This window comes from Hylobates moloch, unplaced genomic scaffold, assembly GCF_009828535.3.
Source record: "Hylobates moloch isolate HMO894 unplaced genomic scaffold, HMol_V3 SCAFFOLD_8, whole genome shotgun sequence".
NCBI lineage: Eukaryota > Metazoa > Chordata > Mammalia > Primates > Hylobatidae > Hylobates > Hylobates moloch.
Genome location: NW_026652283.1, coordinates 80,327,386 through 80,352,128, shown reverse-complemented (window position 1 = coordinate 80,352,128; position 24,743 = coordinate 80,327,386). Strand labels below are relative to the sequence as shown.

At 54.6% G+C, this 24,743-nt stretch overlaps 2 protein-coding genes across 31 annotated transcripts; both read right to left on the bottom strand.

The window, feature by feature from the left end:
• Positions 1-552: 552 nt before the first annotated feature.
• Positions 553-8,601, bottom strand: QARS1 (glutaminyl-tRNA synthetase 1). The gene is made up of 24 exons (XM_058443018.1): positions 8,446-8,601; positions 8,148-8,300; positions 7,687-7,796; positions 7,455-7,530; positions 7,168-7,232; positions 6,240-6,293; positions 6,026-6,086; positions 5,649-5,720; positions 5,441-5,526; positions 5,176-5,262; positions 4,383-4,482; positions 4,189-4,267; positions 3,999-4,107; positions 3,770-3,900; positions 3,570-3,662; positions 3,319-3,456; positions 3,153-3,240; positions 2,919-3,062; positions 2,694-2,798; positions 2,407-2,499; positions 2,158-2,285; positions 1,997-2,063; positions 1,797-1,922; positions 553-700 (listed from the first exon to the last, which is right to left on the bottom strand). Exons 1-24 carry the CDS (start codon positions 8,555-8,557, stop codon positions 650-652), a joined length of 2,328 nt encoding a protein of 775 aa, XP_058299001.1. The 5' UTR covers positions 8,558-8,601; the 3' UTR covers positions 553-649.
• A 3,269-nt stretch (positions 8,602-11,870) lies between these two features.
• On the bottom strand, positions 11,871-24,697 carry USP19 (ubiquitin specific peptidase 19). Of its 30 annotated transcripts, none has more exons than XM_032161584.2 (27): positions 24,553-24,697; positions 22,819-23,078; positions 21,759-21,932; positions 21,468-21,641; positions 21,248-21,381; positions 20,869-21,171; positions 20,531-20,753; positions 20,261-20,417; positions 20,090-20,161; positions 19,855-19,970; positions 19,532-19,752; positions 19,252-19,447; positions 19,036-19,169; positions 18,767-18,925; positions 18,571-18,681; positions 17,984-18,094; positions 17,802-17,903; positions 16,319-16,459; positions 16,114-16,232; positions 15,741-15,878; positions 15,330-15,643; positions 15,085-15,195; positions 14,780-14,996; positions 14,541-14,693; positions 14,274-14,434; positions 14,014-14,192; positions 11,871-12,356 (listed from the first exon to the last, which is right to left on the bottom strand). In XM_032161584.2, exons 2-27 carry the CDS (start codon positions 22,940-22,942, stop codon positions 12,240-12,242), a joined length of 4,161 nt encoding a protein of 1,386 aa, XP_032017475.1. In that variant the 5' UTR covers positions 22,943-23,078; positions 24,553-24,697; the 3' UTR covers positions 11,871-12,239. The 30 variants fall into 30 exon arrangements, with proteins under 30 accessions (XP_032017475.1, XP_032017478.1, XP_032017477.1 ...); XM_032161587.2 differs by having other exon boundaries at positions 19,532-19,746; XM_032161586.2 differs by having other exon boundaries at positions 20,537-20,753.
• Between the last annotated feature and the right edge of the window lie 46 nt (positions 24,698-24,743).

The window sequence follows — 24,743 nt, the reverse complement described above, 5'->3', positions numbered from 1 at the left end:
CCAGCCTGGGCGACAGAGCGAGACTCCGTCTCAAAAAAAAAAAAAAATTACTCAGGAGTGGTGGCGCCCTCCTGTAATCCCAGCTACTTGGGAGGCTGAGGCACGAGAATCGCTTGAACCCAGGAGGCAGAGGTTGAAGTGAGCCGAGATTGAGCCACTGCACTCCAGCCTGGGCTACAGAGTGGAACTCCATATCAAAAAAAAAAAAAAAAAATTATATGCTGAATGATCAGACTGGGAGCTAGGCCTCTCTTCTTCACACCAGCAGAAACAAACCCCTCTGGCACAGGGGTCCTAACCATGGACAAACACCCCAGGGCCCTCCATTCTCTCAGACCAGGTGCGGAGGGTATGAATCCTACTCAGGCCCCTGCCTTTAAGCACCAAAAAGTGCACCAGTGCTTTCAAAGCTGTCAGTACCACTCTGTTCTGGGAAAGCCCATTCTCAGACAAAATGTGCAAAAGGCTTATCTCCATCCCCCAATCATACCACCACCACCAGCATGTCTCCAGGGCCCTCAGATGCTAGAAGTGCAGAGATAACACACAGACTCTAGGAGAATTTAGCTGTTCTTTATTGACATGGAATTTGGGGTGGCGAGGGGAGCCCCACCCTCCAGGAGGATGAGGTAGCTTCAGTGCTTCCAGCTCACACCTTTCCCGGGTCTTCCTTCAATGTGACAGTTCGGTTAAAGACAAGCTGGAGGGCAGAGGGAAAAGGATGACCACCAATCCAGAACAAGGCCAAGGAGACCTGGGCGGGTTTCACCACAGACACCTCCCCCTAACTTCCTTCTTAAGCCAAAGAAGCCGAGGGACTAAGGGTCAGGAGACCCAGGTCCTCAATAACTTTGTGACTTTAGGTAAGGGACTGAATGGGGCTCTACGCTATAGTATTATATGGACTATAACAACCACCGTGGGGGTCTAGGGTATAGTTTTATATGGATTATAACCACCACCATGTTTGCCCCCTACTTTAAGGACTAAGAAAGACAGGGTGGGCTGGTGCAGTGGCTCACGCCTGTAATCTCAGCACTTTGGGAGGCTGAGACAGGCAGATCATCTGAGGTCAGGAGTTCAAGACCAGCCTGGCCAACATGGCAAAACCCTGTCTCTACTAAAAATACAAAAATTAGGCCAGGCGCAGTGGCTCACGCCTGTAATCCCAGCACTTTGGGGGGGCCGAGGCAGGCGGATCATGAGGTCAGGAGATCGAGACCATCCTGGCTAACACGGTGAAACCCCGTCTCTACTAAAAAATAGAAGAAATTAGCCGGGCGTGGTGGCAGGCGCCTGTAGTCTCAGCTACTCCAGAGGCTGAGGCAGGAGAATGGCGTGAACCCGGGAGGCAGAGCTTGCAGTGGGCCGAGATTGTGCCACTGCACTCCAGCCTGGGCGACAGAGTGAGACTCTGTCTCAAAACAAACAAACAAATAAAAAATTAGCCGGGCACGGTGGCATGTGCCTCTAATCCCAGCTACTTGGAAGGCTGAGGCAGGAGAGTCACTTGAACCCGGGAGGCAGAGGTTGCAGTGAGCCGAGATGATGCCATTGCACTCCAGCCCCGGGCAACAGTGCAAGACTCTGTCTCAAAAAAAAAAAAAAGGCAGCCTTCATACAAAATTTTGGGCCTGGAGTTATCCTCAGTGCCAGTTTCCTCATTAGTAGAATACAAATACCAACTCTCTCACGTGGTGAGGATCAACTAAGGGAATGTATGCAGAGCACTTGGCACAATGAATGGCCGCCACTGTCACTGCTGCAGATGAGGGCAGCTGGGTAAAGTCAAGCACCTTTCCCCGATGGCTGTCTGGATCCACGGAGAAGTATCCAAGACGCTCAAACTGGAACTTGTCGAAGGGTTTTGCCAGGGCCACAGAGCAGTCCACTAATGCTGCCTCCACCACATGTAGTGATGCCTGCAGGCAGGGAACTCAGGCAACCATCCAACCAGGGAGGCCTACCTCCCTCACCCCAAACCTCACGAACCTACCAGGTTCAGGTCACTTAAAAATCCACCAGGCACCTCAGTAGGATCTTCAGGGTTCTTGTGCTGAAATCTGCAGCCAAAGTGAAGGTCATACCCCCAGCTGGGCAGCCACAGCAGGCAATGTGCATCTTGTACCTGCCCCCACCCCAGCTCTGTTCACTCACAGTCGCTCATAGAGGCGAACCTCACACATCAAAGGCTGTGACACCCAGTGAATAAAGGCCTTTGGCTTCTCTCCAGCATCTGCCCGTCTGCAGGTCACCTCCAGACTCTCTACACAACCACTGGGGCCCTTGGAAGTGGGAGGGAGGGGAGCAGCAATTAGACCCAGGAACCACAACCAGGATTGCAGGCTACACTCACATCCTGGCCCCAGCAGGCACTGCAGTAGGAAGGCTGCAGCTGGCTCTCACCTTGACAACACGCTGCAGCTCAATGACGTAGCCTGTATGCCTCAGGCCCACAGGCTGGCCCCAAGCCAGGCGCTTAAATCCTGGCTCTGGCTCCTAGAGATAGGAAGTGGGGTAGACACATGAGGCTGCAAGGGTCAAACAAGTGGGGAAGCTTCCCCACCCCCATGTCTGGCAAAGATTGGTTCATCTGAAGCAGGAAGTAGATGGACTGACAAAGAGATGAGGAGATGAAAGGTTCCCAGTACCAGACTCAGCAGCAAACGGGACCCTCCACCCCCACAATTTACCTCCTTGAAGTCAGTCCTCTCAATGAAGACAATGGGTGCAAAGGGAACCTGATGGAAGCCTTTGGTCTCATCAGCTGGGAAGTTGGGCACCTGGATGTCCAAGGACTATAGCAGGAGACAGGAGACAGATATGAGTCATACTCAGCATGAGGACCCCCATGCCCAGAGCCAAGTGTACCTCTAGCGACACACACACATGCGACACACAGGTTGAGGCAGGCCCACCTTGGCAGCGGGAAAGTTGGTGATTATGACCCGTAGTGACTCCAGCACAGCCATGGCTCGTGGGGCTGTGTCATTCAGCACATCACGCACACAGGCTTCTAGAAGATGTGGCTCCATTGTGGTCTGTGCCACAGTCACTCCCACCTGGCAGGAAAGTTCAGCATCAGTCACAGCTACAATCACAAACTGCCACACTCAACCCCCAATGTGTCTACCCAACCTGCTAGGCTATACCCGGGCACAGAAGTTGTTGATGGCCTCAGGTGGGAAGCCCCGCCGTCGCAGGGCCGTGAGTGTAAAGAGCCGTGGGTCGTCCCAGTCCCTGTGGATAAGAAGGTGGTGAGAAAGCCTTTGGGAGCACATGCCATTAACCTTTCATAGGCCAAACAGCCGCACCTACCGCACAGCACCAGTTGCTACAAGCTGGAGGATCTTCCTCTTAGACACAACAGCATAGTGCAGGTTGAGGCGGCCATACTCCCACTGCACAGGGCAATAGACGTCCAGTGCATTGCAAAGCCAGAAGTAGGAAGAGCGTCTGGGGTGGGAGAGTAGGGTTAGGACTGGCCAGCTCTGGAACCAGGGAGAGACCACAGGAAGGGCTGCTGGAATTCCACTGGCCCTACCACCCCATGGACCCAGCTCCCTCACCGGGCCTGGAATTCCTTGGTGCAGAGTGAGTGAGTGATGTGCTCGATGGAGTCACAGAGGCAGTGTGTGTAGTCGTAGGTGGGATAGATGCACCTGTGGGGCATAGGCAGTGGGCCCTACCATCCAGCCCTACTCTGCCCTACCCCATGGCCCATTGCCCTACTCCGCAGCCCCACCACCCCACCCCATTCTACACCCACCATTTGTCCCCTGTGCGGTGGTGTGGTGTATACTTGACTCGATAGGCTACAGGGTCCATCTTGCCATCCTCCATCACCAGCTTCATCCGTAGTGTGGCCTCGCCCTCTGAAAACTTGCCCTTGCGCATTGCCTGAGGGGAACAAGGACTCAGGCTGTCTCTAAGCACAGGAGCATCTCATTCTCAGCACCTTGGCCCACCCAAACCCAGATGCTCCTCTAGGACCCCACCTCAAAGAGCAGCAGTGACTCCTCCATGGGACGGTCTCTCCAGGGTGAGGGCAGAGTATTATGGCCTTTGAGCTCCTCTCCTCGCTGGTGGCACACATAAGCCAGACCCCTGTGGGGAAGGGGTGTGAGTGCCCAGCATGGCTGTGACCTAGTCAGCCTGCCTGGCTCTACGTCATGGCCCTGGCCTTACCTGCGGATGAGCTCCACAGCCCACGCATATAGCTGGTCAAAATAGTCAGAGGCATATGTGACTTTGTAAGGTGTGTAGCCTGGGGCAAAATGAAACAAAGTATTAGCAGCCAGTCACAAACACTCAGTGGCAGGCCATGGCCCAAGGAGAGGCCCACTAACCACCAGCCCTTCTAGGCTTTGCCCAGTCCATACCTAGCCAGGCCACCATGTCACAGATGGCAGTGAAGAACTTTGCTTCCTCCTTCTCGGGGTTGGTGTCATCAAAACGCAGAAAACAGATGCCATTGTTGGCCTAGGAAAGTTGCACCATCTGTGAACTCCCACATCATCCATCAGCCCCACAATCCTGTTTATCAAACTAGGATATTCACAGAGCACTCTCATGTCAGAATTTTCTTTTTTTTTGAGATGGAGTCTTGCTCTGTCACCAAGGCTGGAGTGCACCATCTTGGCTTACTGCAGCCTCCACTTCCGGGGTTTCTCCTGCCTCAGCCTCCCAATAGCTGAAACTACAAGCGTGCGCCACCATGGCCAGCTAACTTTTGTATTTTTAGTAGGGATAGGGTTTCACCATGTTGGCCAGGTTGGTTTCGAACTCCTGACCTCAAGTGATCCACCCACTTTAGCCTCCCAAAGTGTTGAGATTACAGGCGTGAGCCACCCCACCCAGCCTCATGTCAGAATTAAAAATGCCTTCAAGAGCTTCTCTCACCTTCCTGTATCTAACCTAGCATCTTTCTAAGCCTAGGGACTGCACTGGCAACTCTCCCAAATTTGAACTCACTGACTCCTCAGAGGGAGGAAGCTATTTATTCCAATAAGCTCAATAGATTCCTAGGTATCTGTCACACATATGGTTCCTTTCCATGGCCTCTGCCCACCTGGGTACATTATTGGGAGCAGACAGCAAGGCAGGGATATGGTATCCACTCATGGGAACAGCAAGTGGTCATCTTGCTTGCCAGGTCCCTAGACACATGCTTACCTTGGCATAGCCAAAGTTGAAATTGATGGCTTTGGCATGTCCAATATGCAGGATTCCATTGGGTTCTGGCGGGAACCGGGTACGTACCTAAAATAAGGGGGATGGGAAAAGAGCAATAAAGTCTGAGCTCAGATGACCTTAAAGAAACAGATGTTCCCTCCCAGGAAGGCCATGGTGATGGGTGAGATGGGGCAGTATGGACGCAGCCCAGGCACTCAGGCAGGTGTTTGATGGCACAAGCTCACATGGCCACATCCCCACACACCTGCCCACCAGTAATCTCCAGGTGCTGCTTTAGTAGATTCATGGTGTGTGGAGTGACCACATAGCCTGGGGTCTTGTAGTTCTCACCTGCCAGGACCAGAATAAGCCTAAGGACCAGGCTGCAGCCAAAGCCTCTGACCCCAGGGGCCTGACTATAGGAGCTGCTGCCAAGATCCAGCCCTCCCCAGGGTTTTGACATGCCCACTAACCAGGCTTGTGGAACTTAAGGGCCTCCCCTCGGAGCTGCTCCATCAGAGACAGGGTCTGGTCAGCAGTCTCGCCTGTGGGGAACAAAACAAGGAAAACTTGTCCTCTGGATACATTTACCATATCCTACAGCCAGAATAGAACTGAGTAGACTCCTATTCCCTCAATTCCAGAGACAAGAGATCTAGAGCCAGAAATCTGAGGCCTCTCATGCCAGTCTCTGGGCAAAGGGAACAAAAGAAACACCAGGAATCCCAGTCTTGAGACAGAAGTCAGGGTACTGAGTAAGCCAAGGGCCTGAGGAGCCTGTAGGAACTCTTCTGGGGAGGCTCAGAAGTCAGGGAGCTAAATGCTGTGACAGGAGCCTCAAGCTTCTCACCATTCTCCATCATATCCTTTGCTGTCCTCCGGTCTGTTTCTTCTAGCCGAGCTTTTGCCACCTGAAAGAAGCCCCAGGTGCTTCAGAAAATGGCATCAAATTTTCTCTTGGATAGGGTCTTCGGATCACTGTGGTCAGACACTTCCTTCCCCAGCCTGAAGTCTCACCATACCTCACCTCACCCTCAGGGACTCAGGGCCATGCCCAGCCCTACCTTGGGCTTCTTCTCCAGATCAGCCTCCATCTTGGGGCCCAGAAGGTGGAGGACCTGAGCAGAGACCAGAATCAGGCAGAGACAGGAGTATCCTCTTTCAAAGAGCCCCTGACTGATCCTACCCACCAACCCAAGGCTTCCTGGCCTACCTACCAGCACTGACTGAAAAAACCTACCTAGCTCATCCCATCTCTTCTCCTCATGTGGGTCTGCTAGCTTAAAATGCTCTTGCTCTGGTTGCCCAGACTGGAGTCTTGCTCTTATTGCCCAGGCTGGAGTGCAATGGCACAGTCTCAGCTCACTGCAACCTCCGCCTCCTGGATTCAAGCGATTCTCCCACCTCAGCCCTTCTGAGTACCTGGGACTACACGTGTCTGCCACCACACCCAGCTAATTTTTGTACTTTTTGTAGAGATGGGGTTTCACCATGTTGGCCAGGCTGGTCTCAAACTCCTGACCTCAGGTGATCTGCCCACCTCAGCCTCCCAATAGTGTTGGGATTACAGGCGTGAGCCACCATGCCCAGCCCCCTCCCACCTTTTTTTATTGTTGTTGATTTCGAGACAGGGTCTCACTCTATACTCCAGGATGGAGTACAGTGGTGCAATCAGAGCTTACTGCAGCCTTGACCTCTTAGGTTCAAGCAATCCTCCCACCTCAGCCCCACAAGTTGCTGGGACTACAGGTATAGCCACCATGTCTGGCTAATTTTTAAATTTTCTGTAGAGAGTAGTTCTCACTATGTTGCTCAGGCTGGTCTTGAACTCCTGGGCTCAAGTAATCCTCCTGCCTCGGCCTCCCAAAGTGCTGGGATCATAAGCGTGAGCCACCATGCCCAGCCCTCCTCCTGCCTTTTATCCCTTAGTGGATTCCAGGCCCTGTTCATGCCAGAGTCTTTGCCAGTTTCAGCTTAGTGAAGCATGCCCACCTGCATGTCCACTTCGTTCTTGATCATTTTGCCATCTGCCCACTTGAGCACAGCCCGAGCCTCTCCTAGAAGCACAGGCACAAGGAGCTGCAGAAAGGCAAAAGAGAGTACTCCCCCCGACCTCCTTCCCAAGGAAAGGTCCTGGCTGATCACCAGAACCAGAGCCTGAGCCCAGCCAGACCACTTTAAGTCACTCCTGTTCCTTCCCCTACCTCCTTCTCACTCCTGCCCAGAAGAAAAGGCATGACCAGAGAGAACAATATAGCCCCGTTCCAGGCCCTGCTCACCCATCAGCAGCCCCATGTTGAAATGGTAACGTTCCACCAGGAGCTGGGGCCGGTGCCTGTTAATAGCAGCCTCCACCTGCAGAAAGCCAAACCATGTGGTTCAGGAAAGCCACCTTTAGAGATATTCTGGGAACCCACACCCTCACTCTGGGTCTTGCTGGGGAGGGAAACTGAGCCACTCCTTTCCATGGCCAGGACTGGTGAGGCAGACGATGCCTGGGGAAAGACTCACAGCCTCCTCAATCTGCTCTGGGGTCACAATGACACCCACGCCACATTCCCGCTCGAAGTCCACAGTGTCGATGGGGTCCAAGGGGTGACTCCGCACATACTCAAGGGCAGCTGAGAACAAAGAGCCCGTGAGTTTGTGGCATCTCTGCTCCAAGAAGTGGACAGACAGGGTCCTAATCTCACGAAACTCCAAGGATAGTCTGGCCTCCTGAAAAGTTAAGCCCTGGCACCACCACCCTAGAGGACACAGGGAAGAAAGAAGCAGGTGTGGAGAGTGGATCCCCCCTCAGACCCTGACAGTTCCCTTGTCAGTCTCACCATAGGCCACCCCTTCCATGCCTCAGTGCCTGTGCAGAACTAGGTGTCTAGAAAGAAACTGGAGGACTTGGCAAAAAGGGAAGACAGGGGTCTTGGCTGAAGGGAGGCATTGGTGCGAACTGGCAGGAAGGATAAGGGTCTCACCGCTTAGCTGGGGCTCAGTGTGGATCTTCTTACTGGCTATGTAGCTTACAAGGAAGGAGAGACGCCGGGTATCCCTGAGTCGGGAGGCCAAGCCATATAACAGGGTCCCGGTAGCTTTGTCAATGGTGGAACCCAGGGTCTGCTGAGCCTGAGGTCAGAGGGGTCAAGAGAGAAGCCCCGCGCTCAGTGAGAGGAAAGAGCGGGACAAGTGGGGCAGGTCGGGATCTGGACCCCGCCCCGCGCTGCGTTGCAGCATGGTCCGCAAACCAGGCCGGGGGCAGAGGGGCTCGCACCTGAGTAGCGGCCTCGCGCAGCTGCGCGCTCAGAGCCGAGTTCTTGAGCGTCTCGCGGGCCTTCTGCTCGCTCAGGCCGAGGCTAGTAAAGAGCGACAGGGAGTCCAGAGCCGCCATTGCAGAGACACCGGAAACTAAAAGAAACTTAGGACCGAGTCTGCAGGTCGGCATTCACTCGCTGACCAATGAGAGCGAAGCCTCCGGGGAGAGCCAATGGAGTCCTTCCTTGGCGAGAGGGGGCGGGGCGCTCCAAGGTCGTCTATTCCCTTTAAAGAACACAGGGCGGACAAACCGTGCTTTCCGGGGGCTTCGCTTCCGCCTCCGTGGAACTGGGCACTTGAAGGGGTGTTGGCGGGCGGCAGGGCTTTTGGAGTTATTTGCCACGGACCTGGAAGGAAGGTGTTCGTCCCGGACGCAGGAGGAAGACACAGGCGTGGTTTTGCTCTGACTTTTGTACTTCAGCCCTGGGAACTCCATGTCAATATAGTAATTGTCCTCGGGGGCAAATGCGAGTCCCTGTCGCACTTTTGACGCCACAGCTTTGGAGTTGTCCTGGAAACAGTTGAACAAAATGAAGCCCGGGAAATCCCTGATCCAGACTCCATCGTAGAGAATGTGTGGAATGGCCGGCCGATCCAGGGGCCCCATAAGTCCGCCGGTTTTCAGGTGCCCACTTGGACACAGCTGGCTAGGAAAGGGAAGGGACGGGTCTGGGCCAGGAGGGACCTCACATAAGTTCTATGATGATTTGGTTTAAAATCTTGGCCGGGCCTAGTGGCTCAGGCCTTTAATCCCAGCACTTTGGGAGGCCAAGGCGGGCGGATCACTTGAGGCCAGGAATTCGAGATCAGCCTCGCGAACATGGTGAAACCCTGTCTCTACTAAAAATATAAAAATTAGCCGGGCGTGATGGCACACGCCTGTAATCCTAGCTACTCAGGAGGCTGAGGCTGGAGAATCGCTTGAACCTGGGAGACGGAGGTTGCAGTGAGCCGAGATTGTGCCACTGCATTCCAGCCTGGTCGACAGAGTAACTCTGTCTCAAAAAAGAAAAAAAAAAAAAAAAAAAAAATCTCATCCCACACTTAACCTCTTGCCAAAGTATTATCAGGAAAACCACAAGCAAATTAGACCTTGAAATCCCTCTGCAGGCCTTTGAGAGAGGATATTTTATTGAGGTTGTGAGAGGGTGGGACAAATGTGATGGAATCTTCATGATTATAGCTGCTGTGCTTAGGGATCTCTCCACAGTCTCACTAGACTTCCAGGACCTGCTGGCTAAAACAGAACAGAGACTGTGTGTGTGTGTGTGTGTGTGTGTGTGTGTGAAAAGGGACTGAGATAGGGGGTTGCAGAGAATGAGCAGCTGGTGGTGGGATGGTGGAAATCCCCAAATTTGAGATTGGAGCTCTTGCAGGAATTGGTGATGCTCATACTTCTGGACCTTCAAGGAATAGGCAGGATCCTGACTAGTCTTTATCTATATTCTGTGTCCTTTGTGCCCATATCCCATTATTAATGACCAAGCTCCAAGTCTGGGCCTACATCTGGAAACCACCTAATGATCACATGCCAGGTGCTGACCAGGGCCACATGCTGTATCACTATCCAGGTCTAATGCTGTCCTGGGGCTTCCCACATCTCCATGGCCCTGTGGCCCCAGCCAGATGCCTAGCCCTGCAGTGCACTGCATGAGAAAGGCCAGGTGCAGGAGTTAAGCAGGGGATGCAGACCAGTGGTGCTAAGGACACGTACCAAGAAGCACATCCATAGCCACACCAGCCTTGCACCAAATTTGAAGCTGCAAGTGTCCAGCCCACCATAAAGGTGCCCATGGTGAGCAAAGCCATGCAGAGTGCCTGCCACTGCCACTATTTCCTCAGTACCTGATGCTGCCAAAAGATTCACTGTAGCACCATCACCAAGGCCTCAATGAGATCAAGATCTGCACTCCCTTCCCTGGTTACTTCATGGTACACTGTGGACGCCATGGCTACAAGTCATAGGATGAGGCAGTAGCCCCACCAGTGCCACCAAGAATGCCACAAGTGGTAGTATACCAGTGGATATCCAGCTAGTGCCCTAGATGTCTATGACTTGCACAAAGCAGAAATGTTAAATTGTATGGGCCCAGTCTGGAGGTTAGCCTGCCTGCATGAGCCCCTGGCACTGCTTCCAGGAAAAGTCGAGAAAGATGACCAAGTGGAAAAGCCAGGCAGCAGCCAGCAAGGCCCAGTCATGGAATGGACAGAGGTAAGGTCCAGCAACCTCCTAGGCTCAAACAATCCTCCCATCTCAGGCTCTGAAATATTTGGGACTACAAGTGCATACCATAACACCCAGCTAATTTTTATATTTTTAGTAAAGACAGAGTTTCACTATGTTGCCCAGGCTGGTCCTGAACTCCTAGGCTCAAGCTATCCTCCCACCTCGCCCCAAAGTGCTGGGATTACAGGCATAAGCCACCACACTGGGCCAGTTTCAGAAACTTTTTTTTTTTTTTTTTTGAGACGGAGTCTTGCTCTGTCGCCCAGGCTAGAGTGCAGTGGCGCAATCTCGGCTCCCTGCAACCTCTGCCTCCCAGGTTCAAGTGATTCTCCTGCCTCAGCCTCCCGAGTAGCTGGGATTACAGGTGCCTGCCACTGCACCTAATTTTTGTATTTTTAGTAGAGACGGGGTTTCACCATCTTGGCCAGGCTGGTCTCGAACTCCTGACCTCATGACCCACCCGCCTCAGCCTCTCAAAGTGCCGGGATTACAAGTGTGAGCCACCAACGCCTGGCCAAAGAAGGATGGCTTCAGGAACTCTTAAGGGAAGACTCTTAAGGCTGGCAGGCCCCAGCATCCTCCCTCCAATAGAAGTCAGACAAGATTCACTCTCGTCTTCTCTGCTTGTCCTCTTTTCAGGGCAGCAAGATCTGCCCCACAGCAGTTTTCCTCCTGCTCTGTTACCTGCAGGGATGCAGTTAGTGTTCAAGTTACAGCAAAGAAAAAGCTGAGGACAGGAGAGGAGGAAGATGATCTCCCAGTATTTCTGTCCCCCAAGTCCTCCCTGACTTGTCTGTCAGCCCCAGGCTGCTCTGGTGAATGCACCTTTTACTCCACGCTGTCAGCTCCAGTGCTTCATATACTCCTCTGTCCCTTGGCCATATTGAGATCCTGACGATGCCTACCACAGCTGCCTCTTATGTGGGATCCAGAACCAGTGGGATCAAAGAGCAGCAGGTAGGCTCCAAAGAGCTGATAGCACTGGGCGCTTCATGACCCATAGGACATGAGCTGGGACCCAATCATCTCCCTTCAGACTAGAGCACTTTCAGCGTCTCTCATATATAAACACACACACACACACACACACACACACACACACACACACTCCCCAAATGATGGGGAGGGGAGGTGGCCCCAGCACGTGGTGGATCACAGTCACTAAGTCTACTTATTTATTATTTATTTTTAAAATATATTTAAACAGCAGCAATCACTTCCAAAATGCAAAAAAAATTAACAATTTTTAGAATAAAATTATAATGTTTATAATGCGGGTCAGAAAGAATTGAAGGTACAACAGAATCAAATCACGCAGCACTGGAGGCGGCTGGAGAAGCCAAAGCCCACTGGTCAGAGGTCCAAGCTGACAAGAAGTCCCAACCTGAGAGGTCTCCACACCCAAATCATACCCCACAGCTTCCCGTTGACAGAGCCAGTGTCCTCTGGGTTAGAGAAGGAGAAGCGGCAAGGAGCTGGCCTTCTGTGTGGATGTCCCAAACCCAGTCCCCCCCCATCAGCCAGGGACCTGCTAATCCACCTCCTCCATGTTGCTGTAGGTGGGGGCTGGCCGATCCACAGGGGGGGCGAAGCGTTCAGGGGCTGTCCGCGTGGGGGCCACCTCGGGGGCCTGGCCAGGGCCTAGTCCCTGCAACAGAATACGAGGACAGGGGTTGGGGGCTGCCCAGCATGCCGCCTGGCATCCCGGGGGTGCTGGCTTGGAGCCCTGGCACCCAAGGGAGGGTCCCAAGGCAGGCGCAGACAGCAGCGGCGTTGAGACAGAGAGACGAGATTGGGCCTGAATAGTCTGGCTTTATTAACACTTTAAGTACAGGAAGTAGCTTGGGCAGGGCCAAGCCCGAGGCCAAGGGTCAAAGTAGCAGGATGAATGGACAGACAGCCAGATGGATACACACCCTAGGATACTCTGCCCCTGCAGGGGCCACAGCCTCCCCACCCTCTCCCACCAGATGCATAAGCCGAGGCCCAAAGCCCAGAGGTGTTCCCCACAACAAAGGCAGGCATGGCCTGGGGCAGGCAGGTAGGCCAGCTCACAGCAGCTGCCTGCAGGCGAGCTCATCTCCAGCGACTCTGGGATACCAGAGGATAGAACACGTTGAGCACGAGGGCCACCAAAGCCGCCACGGTGCCCAGGACAAAGTACCGGAGGCAGCCCTCATCTGGTGTGGTAGGGCCACGTGGCAGGGGGCCCACCCAGTCTTGGGGCCCCCAGGGACCCAGGGGCCCAGGCCCCTCAGGCACCGGCTCCTCCTCAGCCTCCAGCTCCTGCCAAATCCGGGAAGCCTAAGGTATGTGGAAACGGCCATCAGCACCCGGGGGGGGTGGGGAGGACCCAGTGTCCCTGAGACCCTTAGCCATGATAGTCCCACCTAGGGTGACTGGGGCTAACACCCTGCATTCTAGATCAAGCAGCAAGGAGGAAGGCAGGCAGCCAACCTCAGGGTTGTCCAGACTAAGAGCACAAGGGTAAGAGAATCTTGAGAGCATTTTGGCCTACCCTAAACAGCTCTCAATCCACATGCAGCTCTGCATGGAGGTGGGAGGGGAGTTATCTGGTTAGTATTTCAGTCCAGGCCTCCCCAGAGGACACTGATTCATAGAGAACAGGGCTGCCAATCCCAGAGCAATCTCCTTGCTCCTTCCCACCCATACCCAGATCCTAACCAGTCTTCTGCAAGGATTTCTCTAAGCTTGACAGAGAAGGCTCAAGAGAGGATGGAGCCAGAAAGGAGGCAGCCAGTCTAGAAAACAGATGTGCCTATGCCCACTAACTGGGCCTATAGCACACCATGTCACTAAAAGAGAAGATCCTGAAGGCTCAGCAAAGACAGATGCTTACCTCAGAGAGTACAACAGCCACCAGAGGCCATGGCCAGCCCAAATAGGCCTTGTCTTGAGTGCACACTAGAACTCAGGGACATCACAAGTGAGGGTGTGTGGGCCAGCGTGTGGGGAATGTGCAGAGGAAATCTAGGAGAGTGTCAGGTATAGTTCATTCACAGCATAGTGCCCAGTGAGGTTCAGAGCAGTTACCTGACCTGTGCCAAGTGGGTGCCAATGTGCTTGCCAGGGGCAGCATGTTAGTGTACCTATATGTTTGTTAGTATCCCCAGGGCATGGGGATGCCTCCGGCTAAAGCTTTGATGTTAAGAGAACTCTGCAATTCTCATGAATCCCAAGGCTCAAGGGGCCTGTGGCTGGAGGAGAGGAAGCTATATCCCCCAACCCTGCCCCAGTCTGTGAACTGTCCCCCACTATTCTGTAAAGCCTCCCACATGCCTCACCTGGCTGGCAGCAGCCTCAGCTGCAGGGCCTAGGTCTGGGTGGTGCTCAGAGTGACCTGCCCTGGGGGGCCTCTCCACAGGAGAGTTCCGCCGGCGGTAGAAGAGTACATAGGCATAACGCGTCACAACCTGGCTCTCGTCTACCGTTGTCACTGTGCTGTCATCAAACAAGCGCCAGCCTACAGCAGGGTGGGAAGAGTGTGAACAAAGTCTGCACCACCACCCCTACCACCTATCCTGCTGGTTGTGTGTGCCCTCACCCACGTCACTGCGCTGACTGCTACGATCATTGGGCAGGCGTGCACAGGCAGTGTAGTGGCCACCAATCATGCCTCCATAGTGGTTGATGACAGCATATAGATCGTAGCTGGGCAGCTGCTCCTCTTTCTGACCAATGCAGAACTTGCTCAGGTCCAGGTTCCTGCAGGTCAGGTCCAGTCAGGGAGGGGTGAGACAGGCAACAGGTGCTCAGGATGCCCATCCTGGTCCTCACACCCCACCCACAGTTACCAAGGTCCATTGCTTACCTAACAGGGAACTCCACCAAGTCATTGATCTTATCACGCCAGATAAAACTACGAAAGGAGAAGCGCTTGAGCTGCACGATGAGAACGTTTGGCAGGCGCCATAGCAACAGCTGCTTGGAGGCCTCACGGTGCTGTTTGCACTGTGGGCAGTACCTGATGGGGACAGAGATTGGGTCAGGACCAGCAAGTCTCTCTCTTCTCCATCCTGCCCCCTTATCTGCTTGCTGCTCTGTTCTTACCAGGCCTCCTCGGGTGCCAGCACCTCAGGCCGTGTGAAGAGGTTGAGGCACTGGTCCAGGGTGAAGTGGCCGGCCCGGGCAGCCTCACCGGCAGAGCCTGGATCCTCAGCACATTCCAGCTCCTTGGAGGCTACCAACACAAACTCCTGCAAGCGCTCGTTGTTCCGCCAGACGAGAGCCAGGCTACAGTCGTCACCCAGCTCCAGTGGGGTGTCTCCTGGAGATTCGCAGGGAGAGAGGTCATGCAGCTGTGGAGAACAGCCAGCTCAACCCACCCCACGGCGCCCACCCACGGCCTCAGACACCTTTGTCCTCTAGCCGCTGCTCTCGGCTGGATGAGTCAATTTTATAGATGAAGAACTGGGGTGTGTGGGCATTCATAGCTTCACTTGGATGCTGGTACCCAGGCACAGCAGCTGTGTGAGAACATGATAATCAAAGCTTCCCTGCCCATCAGGGCCTCACCAGGCCCACCAGGCCCTAAACAACAGCCCCCTCCATCCTCCCCTATCCTCCTCCCCAGCTCTCAGAGCCTTTCACTGGATCTTACCTTCGGGTCGGGACACCCTCTCACCAGCGGACAAGGAGCCAACCTCAATGGGCACACTGGCCAGCATCTCAGAAGAAATTCCACTGGTGCTGGGCACAGGCCCTCGGTCAGGGGCTGCCCACACCCGGGGAAGCCCTGTGTCCCCCTCAGCCATAGGGGTCACGAGCTGGAGCTCAGGTGGCTGAATGGGGTCCCTCTCGCTGTCCCCAACCTCCAGGGAGCCAGTGGAGAGCAGTGTGGTGCAGCCAGGGCTCTGAGACTCCAAGGCCATGCGGCCAGGCTGAAAGGGTGGCTGGAATACACTCACAGAGTACCTGGCAACAGAGAGCAAGGCAAGTAAGACTCCTGACCAGCTCATCTAGCACCTCTGCCCCCACCTACATCACTCTAGTCCAACCACTGGGCACTTACCGGGCATAGCCCTCTAGCAACTGAGCAAGGCGGGCATAAGTGAGGCGTGAGGCAGGTACACTGACCAGGAAGGGGTAGCCAATGTTCTCAGGTCGGCAGAGGCCCTTGTGGTCAGGCCAGTGGGTTTTCTGGCAGAGCCTGATGGGAAGTGGAAGACAAGGATAGGCCCTTAGCCCCATCTCCTATGACTCCATACTGGGGGCTAGTCATAGTCCCTGGGAACTGGGCATGCCAGCCCTGCCTCCCCCAGAGCCTGGTAAAGTAGGGTGGCAAGTAGAAAGCTTAAGCATATGTGCCCTGGTGTGAAGGGAAGGAGCAGAGTGGCACATGGAAGGTGGAAAGAAAGGGTAGGGGAGACCATGGGGGTCCTCACTGGTTGCAGTAGCCCACACGGTAGCACCGGGTACAGCGCTTCAGCTTTTCATCCTCCGACTGTTGCTTCCGCTGGCAGGCTGCACACTTGGAGATGGGGACGCTGGGCACCTGGGGGCGCTAGGGTGGGTCGTCTGGCTCAGCAAGACCAGGCAGGAGTGCCCCACCCACCAGGGCCCTATGCCATCAGGTTGGCCCCTACTCACCTGTTGCACCTCTAGCACCACTACCCGCTCCTTAGCCAACTCTGAGGATAGCAGCTCAAAGCAGAGGAGCATATCAGATGGGGACACAGTGTCCAGTGAGTGGGAGGGTAGGAACACACGATGGAAACGATTCTTAATTACCTGGGGACAGAGAACACACAGATCCCACGTGAGGATAAGCCCTTTCCCTAGCCCTGCCCGAGAGTTTAAGAAGGCTTGGCCCTGCCTTGGGTCTATATGGGCAGTGGTGAGGGCTGTAGGCTTATGCCTCTGCTGGCATCCGTCTCGGTGCCCAATGCCATAAGGAGCCTGGTGCATCAGAGGGCCTGAAAGACCAGGTGTGAGGCAGATATCAACCACACCAGCTCTCCACACTGAGGGACTCTGCCCTGCTATAACTGGCATAGCCTTATAAGACTGTAACATATTATCATGGAGGGTCCACATTCAAAGAGCCTCCTCCCCACTCTTACCCCTGAGAAAGCCGACACTGTCAGGCTAAAGGCTAGGAACCCCTGGGGAGAGCTAGCACACACAACTGGGATAAAAGGAGAGAGCAGCAGGACAGAGGGAGAAGCAGAGCGAACATAGGGGTAGTCCTGCAGCTCAAGCTCCTTGTCTAAAAAGGGAAATGCAGTTGGGATCCACCACCAGAAAGGGGAATAAAACCCTGATAATGGCTAGGAACTGAGGGCACTTCTGTCGCACAGAAAAAATAACAGCACATCACCTGTTTTTGTACAGTCACAGGCATACTCATGTGTATGTCTATTTTTATTTTATTTTTGAGACAGTCTCGCTCTGTCACCCAGGCTTGAGTGCAGTGGCGTGATCTCGGCTCACTGCAACCTCTGCCTCCCGGGTTCAAGCGATTCTCCCGCCTCAGCCTCCTGAGCAGCTGGGACTACAGACATGTGCCACCATGCCCGGCTAACTTTTTTTGTATTTTTAGTAGAGGTGGAGTTTCATGATGTAAGCCAGGATGGTCTGGATCTCCTGACCTTGTGATCCACCCGCCTTGGCCTCCCAAAGTACTGGGATTACAGGCATGAGCCACCGCACCTGGCCCTATTTTTATTTTTTATCTATTTATTTATTTTTGAGACAGAGTCTCACTCTGTCACCCAGGCTGGAGTGCTGTGGTGCAATCTCTGCTCACTGCAACCTCCACGTCCCGGGCTCAAGTGAGCCTCTTGCCTCAGTCTCCCAAGTAGCTGGGACTATAAGCACGTACCACCATGCCCAGCTAATTTTTTTATTTCTTGTAGAGACAGTGTTTCACCAAGTTGCCCAGGCTGGTCCCAAACTCCTGGGCTCAAGTGATCTGCCCACCTCAGCCTCACAAAGTGCTGGGATTACAGGCATGAGCCACTGTGCCCAGCCCATGTGTATGTCTGTAGATGCCAATGACTGTACACACATGTCTATGGTGAGTACACACACACATCCACACATGTAATAGCCCAAGGAAGGACAAAGATACCTCCGCCAAACGCAGGTTCTCAGGCTTCACATGAACGCTCTGAGAGAGGGAGTCCAATACTTCGCTTGCAGTGGAGTTCTCCTTGCTGACGCTCACCAGGAACTGTGGCAAAAAGGGCAGTCAGTGAGGGAGGTGGGCCACGTTCTCTAGAACAGCCCAGAGGGTAGGGGCTTACTCCTCACCTTGATGGGCTTGCTGTGGGGCTCTCGGGCAAAATAAAAGACAGGGAGAACCTTTTGCTTTTGTGGCAAGGGCACCGGCAGATAAAGAAACGGGTCAAAAGTGATGGAGACCTGTGGATGTAGAGGTGGCACTGGGTAGCTGCACACAGAGTGGGAGACAAGATGCTCATGCTCAAAGAGCCCATTCCAGGGCTTCTGATGGCTCTCAGGGCCCCCACAGCCAACCAGCAAACTCTCAGGCTTCAGGACACTAGACAGGGCAGGAGGACCACCAGGAAATAACAATCCTTCTTTCTGGCACTCAAAGCCCTACTCAGCTTATTCACTTTATGAATTTGCCTCACACTTGCACCCCATGTGCCCACAACCCTGCCACAACACCTTTGAGCTCTAACATCACTTTTCCCTGTCAGGAAGCCTACCCTGAGTGGGCTCTTCAGCCCAAATAGAATCCTAAGGCCTCCCTGCCAGCTTCTTTGCCCAAACCTTGCCCTGTAGCACCTTAAGATGCACATGCCTCTGAACCTAATGTGACCAGAATAGCAGAGCTGAACTAGGGGGCCTCTTTCCAGGGGAGCCCATCACACCTTGGCACACACAGGGCACACCAGCTTTGACTTGTACTGCCCCTGAAATAGGTCCACGATGAAAGAGTCATTCCTCATCTTGTGCCGCTGCCATGCTTCCTCAGCTACCACCTGAGAGGCAGAGTGGTGAGAACCAAAGAGTCGTGGGGGCTGGGATGCTCATGAGACATGCCCACCCTCTGTCCCTAACCCTGACCTCATCGGGCCGCCCATCTGAATCCACGGTCTCTGTGTAGGGCTTGTTCTGAATGCGATTCAGGTCCTCGTGCAGCCCATCCAGCAGGAAAGCCATGAACTCCTGGGCATCATGCTGTGCATAGCCTGTGAACTGGCTGGCCTTACTCGCCACAATGGCCTGGATACAGGAGCCAAGGTGTGAACATGAAGCCCTAGCACCCACTGCACACCCAGCTGGCTGGCCCTCCCCACCCCCTCCAGCCAAGGGTGACAGTGGTCACAGATCACCTTCAACTTGGAAGGCTGGAAGGCATGGTGGGTGCCCTTCCACAGCGCCCGAAGCAGCACTGCAAAGCCAATGGCCAGACGCCCACCAGTCCCTAGTGGGTTGTTGTAGTTGATCTCAGCCTCAAAGGAGCGGTCTAGGAATAGTAGTCGAGCAAAGGTGTGAGGAACAAAGGCACTCTCTCTGCCCATAACCCAGGCTCCCGGCCCTGCCCTCACCATGGAAGAAGTCCCGGAGTTCCCGAGTGTTGGACAGAGACTGAATGACGCTGTTCATGAAGCAGGTGTTGCCTAAATTGACAAGGCCAGTGAAGCCTGGCAGACACACCTTCTTCTCTTCCTCTTCCTCCTCCTCCACGCTGTCTCCACTAACTGGGCTGTGGGGCATGGGAGGCACCATGCATGTAGGCTTGGGCTGTGGGAGCAAAGACAACATGAGAGAACAGCCCCAAGACTCTCCAGCCTCCATTCTTCATCCTTCCCACCCTAGAATTCTCACCGAGGCCAGATGTGTCTCTGGCTTTGGGGTTACATGCTCCATGGGTGTGCGCGTTGCCACATTGTCTAGCCCTGTGTCCTCAGATCGTGCCTTGGATTTATCCTTCTCCACAGCCCGGGCCTCCTCCTGGCCTGTCAGGGGGTGGGGAGCACCTCCTGGTGGGGTTGAATCCAGAGGGGTTGGACCTGTCGGCACGGCAACCTTTGCACCACCCACTGCACCTTAAAAAGGGGGAATGAGAGGGCTGGTGGTTAGCAGCATGTGACAGGGGTTTGGGTCCTGGTCACGTGGAATTGGGCAATGAAGGGAGCTCGTGTGCAGACCTCGTGCAGCCGGGGCCTCCAGGCCCCCCCAGCGCTGACTCTGCCTCTTACGAAGGCAGATGTCGATGCGAGAAGCCGTGAAACAGAAGGTGCACTGCTCTGGCTCAATCAGATTCCTGTGGGAAAAGGCTAAACTCAGGGACTTAGGAGGAATAAGCATCAGGATAGATGAGCCAGGGAGATGGAGCCCAGTGGGGGTAGGACAGGCACAGTGGTGGGGCCGGGCACCACCCACCTGAGCTTCACCTGCCAACGGAAGATGGTGTGGGGCCCACAGCCCGGGTGCAGCCTCAGGAAGTTTCCATCCCTGCAGAGGCACAGCAGGATAGGAGGAAGGACAAGAGGAAGAGCATGAGACATACTGTCCCACCTGAGGCATTGTTTGCCCCATCATCTGCCCACCCACCTGGTCTGGAAGATGAGCGTGAAGTCCTGCTCACGGAAAAGTACTCTTGAGGTGTCCCTGCAGATCTCCTTCACGTACACGTGCACCACCACTGAATCCGGGCCCTTCTCATACGAGTCATTCTTGACAAATGCCAGGTTCACCATCGACTCAGGCTCTATATTGAGACCATGGCTCAGCCCCAACCAGGACAGGTTCCACCCTATTGCTACTCTTTACCCACCTACAAACTTTGCAACCCAACCTAGGGCTCTGCCTGCCCACCCCCACCTTTACCATCCACCAAGGTTGCACCATCTGCTGCCACTGCCATCTCCTCCTTGGCACAGTCATCTTTCCCAGGGTTTCTGCACCGGACCATGGCTGGAGAGACTGGGTCATTCCCGGGAGGCACTGCTTTCTCTCCTGCCAAAGGGGCTAAATTCTCCTCTGAGCCCAGAAGGCAGGCTTGGGGGTTCAGCGGTGGTATGCAAAGCTGTTCATCAGCCTCAACCTATTAATGGCAAGATTGTGGGCAGAATCAGCCCTGGATCTGCCAGGTGGCTCCCACTCCAGTGCACACCCTTTCCCCCCATCTCCTAACACCCAAACAGGTGCCCAGCTCTCACCTGGGTGGCTGGGTCAGCCACGAAGGGTGGGGCATCACCCCGGGGTCCAGGGTCATCCCTGGACCCTTCCCCCTCTGGCCCTCTGCAGAGATGCACAGCCCTCTTGGCGCTGGGCCCTGCCTGGGCCCCGGGGCCAGCCCCTGAGCCTACCTCACCACGGCCCTGGGCCCGCTTCTGGTTCCGGGCCTCCTGCTTAGCCCGGTGGGGCTCAGGGCCTGGCTCCAGGGCAATGGGAGACAGTTCCTGCCCATTCTCCTGGCACTGCAGCCCCGGCACCAGCTCCTGGGTCCCTAGAGGTTTCTTCTGCCAAAGATACAGCAGTCAGGCCCTGTTGACTACACTGGGTATCCCTACCCAACCCTGTACTACTAGAACTCACCAGGAGGGAGGGCCACGTGAGCATAGGCACCTTTTTGGGCAGTGTCAGGTGCAGGAGACTGCCCTTGCGGGTTTGCACTTTAGCACAAGAGCTTTTTATCTCAGCATAGAAGACACCACCCCACTGCTGACCACCTGGGGACAGAGCAGGGTCCATGAGGTAAGATAGGAGATATCAGAAGATTCAAACATACTACTGTGCTCAGGGCAGATGGACACACCTGCAAACCGTACCACACAGTCCGTATCTGTGAAAGCAGCATCTACATCCTCCAGCTGCAGGGGACCTACTCCCACACGAAGCTTGACAATCACCTCTTCTGCACTCTGCCTCCAATTGAGCAACAACTCTGGAGGGGGAGTAGCCAAGAGATCATGAGGGTCTTCACAAGCTCCTGATGGTGATAAGCAGGTAACAGAGACCCAGCCTAATGAAACTGCTTCAGATGGGAGCCAAATTGCAAGTGCCCCCTCCCCTTCCCTAGCATCCAAAAAGCCCATTCATTACTGACCCTCTTTGGTCTGCTCCTCTCGAGGAGTGGATGCTGACCCTGACGATGAAGGAAAGAATAGCCGGGTATGGTGGCGTGAGCCTGTAATCCCAGCTGCACGGGAGGCTGAGGCAGAAGGATCACCTGAGGCCAGAAGTTCAAGACCAGCCTGGGCAACATATCGAGACCCTGTCTCTAAAAAAAATATAAGAAAAATTAGTCAAGCATGGGGAGGAGGCTGAGGTAGGAAGACTGCTTGAGCCCAGGACTTTGAGGATGCAGTAAGCTACGATCACACCTGCACTGCACTCCAGTCTGTGCAAGAGTGAGACCCTGCCTTTAAAAAAAAAAAAAGGGCCAGGCACAGTGGTTCACACCTGCAATCCCAGCACTCTGAGAGGCCGAGGCAGGTGGATCACCTGAGGTCAGGAGTTTGTGACCAGTCTGGCCAACATGGTGAAACCCCGTCTCTACTAAAAATACAAAAATTAGCTGGGCATGATGGTGCGTACCTGTAATCCCAGCTACTTGGGAGGCAGAGGCAGCAGAATCGCTTGAACCCGGGAGGCAGAGCCCGCAGTGAGCCAAGATGCCACTACACTCTAGCCTGGATGACAGAGTGAGACACTGTCTCAAAAAAAAATGAAAAAAATTAGCCTTGCATGGTGACATGCACCTGTAATCCCAGCTACTTGGAAGGCTGAGGCAGGAGAATCACCTGAACCAGGAGGTGGAGGTTGCAGTGAGCCGATATTGCACCACTGCACTCCAGCCTGGGCTACAGAATGAGACTCCATCTCAAAAAAAAAAAGGAAAAAAAGAAAGAACAGATTCAAAAAAAAGAAAAAAAGTTTAAAAAGGAAAGAAGGCAAGCTCCCCAACAGCACCATCTTCTGGATCTTAGCCAAGTACTCAGGCTTCAAAGCTGAGGCTCTACTGAGGCTATCATGGGTCCTTCTTCTCTCATCATCAGACCAGGACAGAGAGAAGAACAAAAAAGTCATCTCCCAAACCCCAATCTGTATACCAATAAGATGGGAGGGAGAAAAGGCCACAAGCACTCTGGGAATGCCACTCCCACCTTTCCTAGGATCTCCATCCTTGCTCTCCTGGTTTGCTCGATCCTTCTGCTTCTTCTTACTAGTGGCGTCCTCCAGTCCTGGGGGCCCTCTCCTTGGGCCTGTGGCACTGGCCCCACCAGACATCTTGAGGCGCTTGGTCGACAGCCAGAGTGCCCCGGGGTCGGCAACAGCGTCTGGGTCAGGGCTGCGGCGCTTTCTTCCTGGCCCAGCTATCTTGGCAACTCTTTGTGGCCAAATTCTCCAGCAAGGAACTGAGAGCCTAATGGAAAGAAGCCAGTGATCACTGCCAAGACCCAACAACTTGCTCTTTAGCTACAGCCAGGGCTCAGCAACCCAGGACACTAATGCTACAGAGCTGGATCTTCTCATCTCTGAAGTACCCCTGGACACTCTCAGGCTATTCTAAAGAGGTAATAAATAATGCAAGTAGCAGCAACCACTTCTGGCCAAGCCTCATAGATACCCACCATAACAGTCCCACACAGATGGAAGCCTCACTGAGGGGGCACCAGGTCAAGGAAGTCATGGCCTGGGACCAGGCTACTCCACCAATCTGGAGAGGAGCCATGGCTCCAGCCCACAGTTCTGGCACTCCAAGCAGGGTGCTCACTTTTCCTTCACTCTCACTGGCTGCTTAGTCACCACTGGAGAAATAGAAGGTGGAGGAAGAAGGCAGGACAGGAGACAAGCCGCAGGAGGACCAGGCTCTGTGGCTGAAAACAGGCTCGACCCAGGTTCTACCATTGCCCAGAAAAAGTCCTGGGGCTAAGGCACTCCACCTGCCTCCTGCCAGCTCCCACCCTTGGCAAGAACCTGCTCCTATGTACTGCTTGGTCCTTCTTCATTTCAAGAGAAAGTCCTCTCCCCAGCTGCTGTCCCAAGCAGAAAGGGACTGAAAAGTGTATCTATATGTCACACTACCTCTTCAGCAGCAACCCTGCTCCAGTACTAAGGCAGGATGGGCATCCAGTTTGAGACTGGAACAGAAATCATCACCTTCCTTCCCAGATGCCTTCACTCACAAGCTCTGAGCCACAAGGACCACTACAGTTTCCCACAGACCCACCAGTGGATTCTGGACTGTTTCCCCCTCCAAAATGAAGGTCTTGAAAGTAGATACTGAGATGAGGCTGGGGAGGACCATAGATCCAGGACTCCTGGCAGCCTCAAGCCTGGCCTGAACCAGTAGCAGGACAGATAATGACTAGTCTGTGTTCCCCTAAGTGTGTAAAGGAGGAAGGAGGGATGGCAGGATACCCTTCTATAGGTCAGATGTGGTACTGGTGGGCTGGATCTTTAATGACACCTGCCACCGACGCCTCCTTCTCGCACCCAGGCCCCAGCCGAAGGTCGCGTCCCTCCCCCACGCCCCAGGGACGTCGAGGCGGGAAATGGGGTGTCTAGAGACCCGAGCCGGCCTGAAATGGCAGCGCGGGGTTACTGACCACAGACCAGCGCCCCGGTCGAGCTGCGACCCAGCTTCAGCCTCTGAACCCCGAGCCCGCCACCACCTCTCCCAGGAAGCTGCCCTCGCTGGCCGCCAGTCCTCTCCCAGGTGGAAGGCTGACCACAGGCATAGCGTAACGGCCCTGCCGGCATCAGTGGGCTGGCACGCTGCGGGGCACTAGGGGTAGGGGCTGGCACGGCCCGTGACCTTGAACAGGCCGCCGCGGCCGTGCGTTGCGGCCTCCCCGCTGCGGCCAAGGCGGCGAGTAGCAGCCCGCTCCACTCACCGAGCGAGACCGCCGCAGCCAGCCCCCCTCGGGCCCTGGCAACCCGCTCTCCGTTCCGGTTCCGGCGTCAGGTCGGTTCCGGTTCCGGCGCGCCCCTCCCCCGTCCCGGCGCCGCTGCCGCCACCGCCTTAGCGGCTTGTTTTGTTTCGACTTCTATTTAAGGCCGAGGGAGGCGGAGCGCCAAGCTGGTG

Excerpts from the sequence above, each read along its gene's own strand:
- QARS1 (XM_058443018.1), bottom strand. The coding sequence starts at position 8,557 with ATGGCGGCTCTGGACTCCCTGTCGCTCTTTACTAGCCTCGGCCTGAGC. Across the intron at positions 3,457-3,569 it reads ACCAAGGAATTCCAGGCCCG|ACGCTCTTCCTACTTCTGGC; the intron begins GTGAGGGAGCTG and ends CTCCCACCCCAG. Across the intron at positions 2,500-2,693 it reads AGAGGACTGACTTCAAGGAG|GAGCCAGAGCCAGGATTTAA; the intron begins GTAAATTGTGGG and ends TCCTATCTCTAG.
- USP19 (XM_032161576.2), bottom strand. The coding sequence starts at position 22,942 with ATGTCTGGTGGGGCCAGTGCCACAGGCCCAAGGAGAGGGCCCCCAGGA. Across the intron at positions 18,682-18,766 it reads CAGATGGGCGGCCCGATGAG|GTGGTAGCTGAGGAAGCATG; the intron begins GTCAGGGTTAGG and ends TCTGCCTCTCAG. Across the intron at positions 16,460-17,801 it reads AGAACCTGCGTTTGGCGGAG|GTAATTAAGAATCGTTTCCA; the intron begins GTATCTTTGTCC and ends CTCTGTCCCCAG.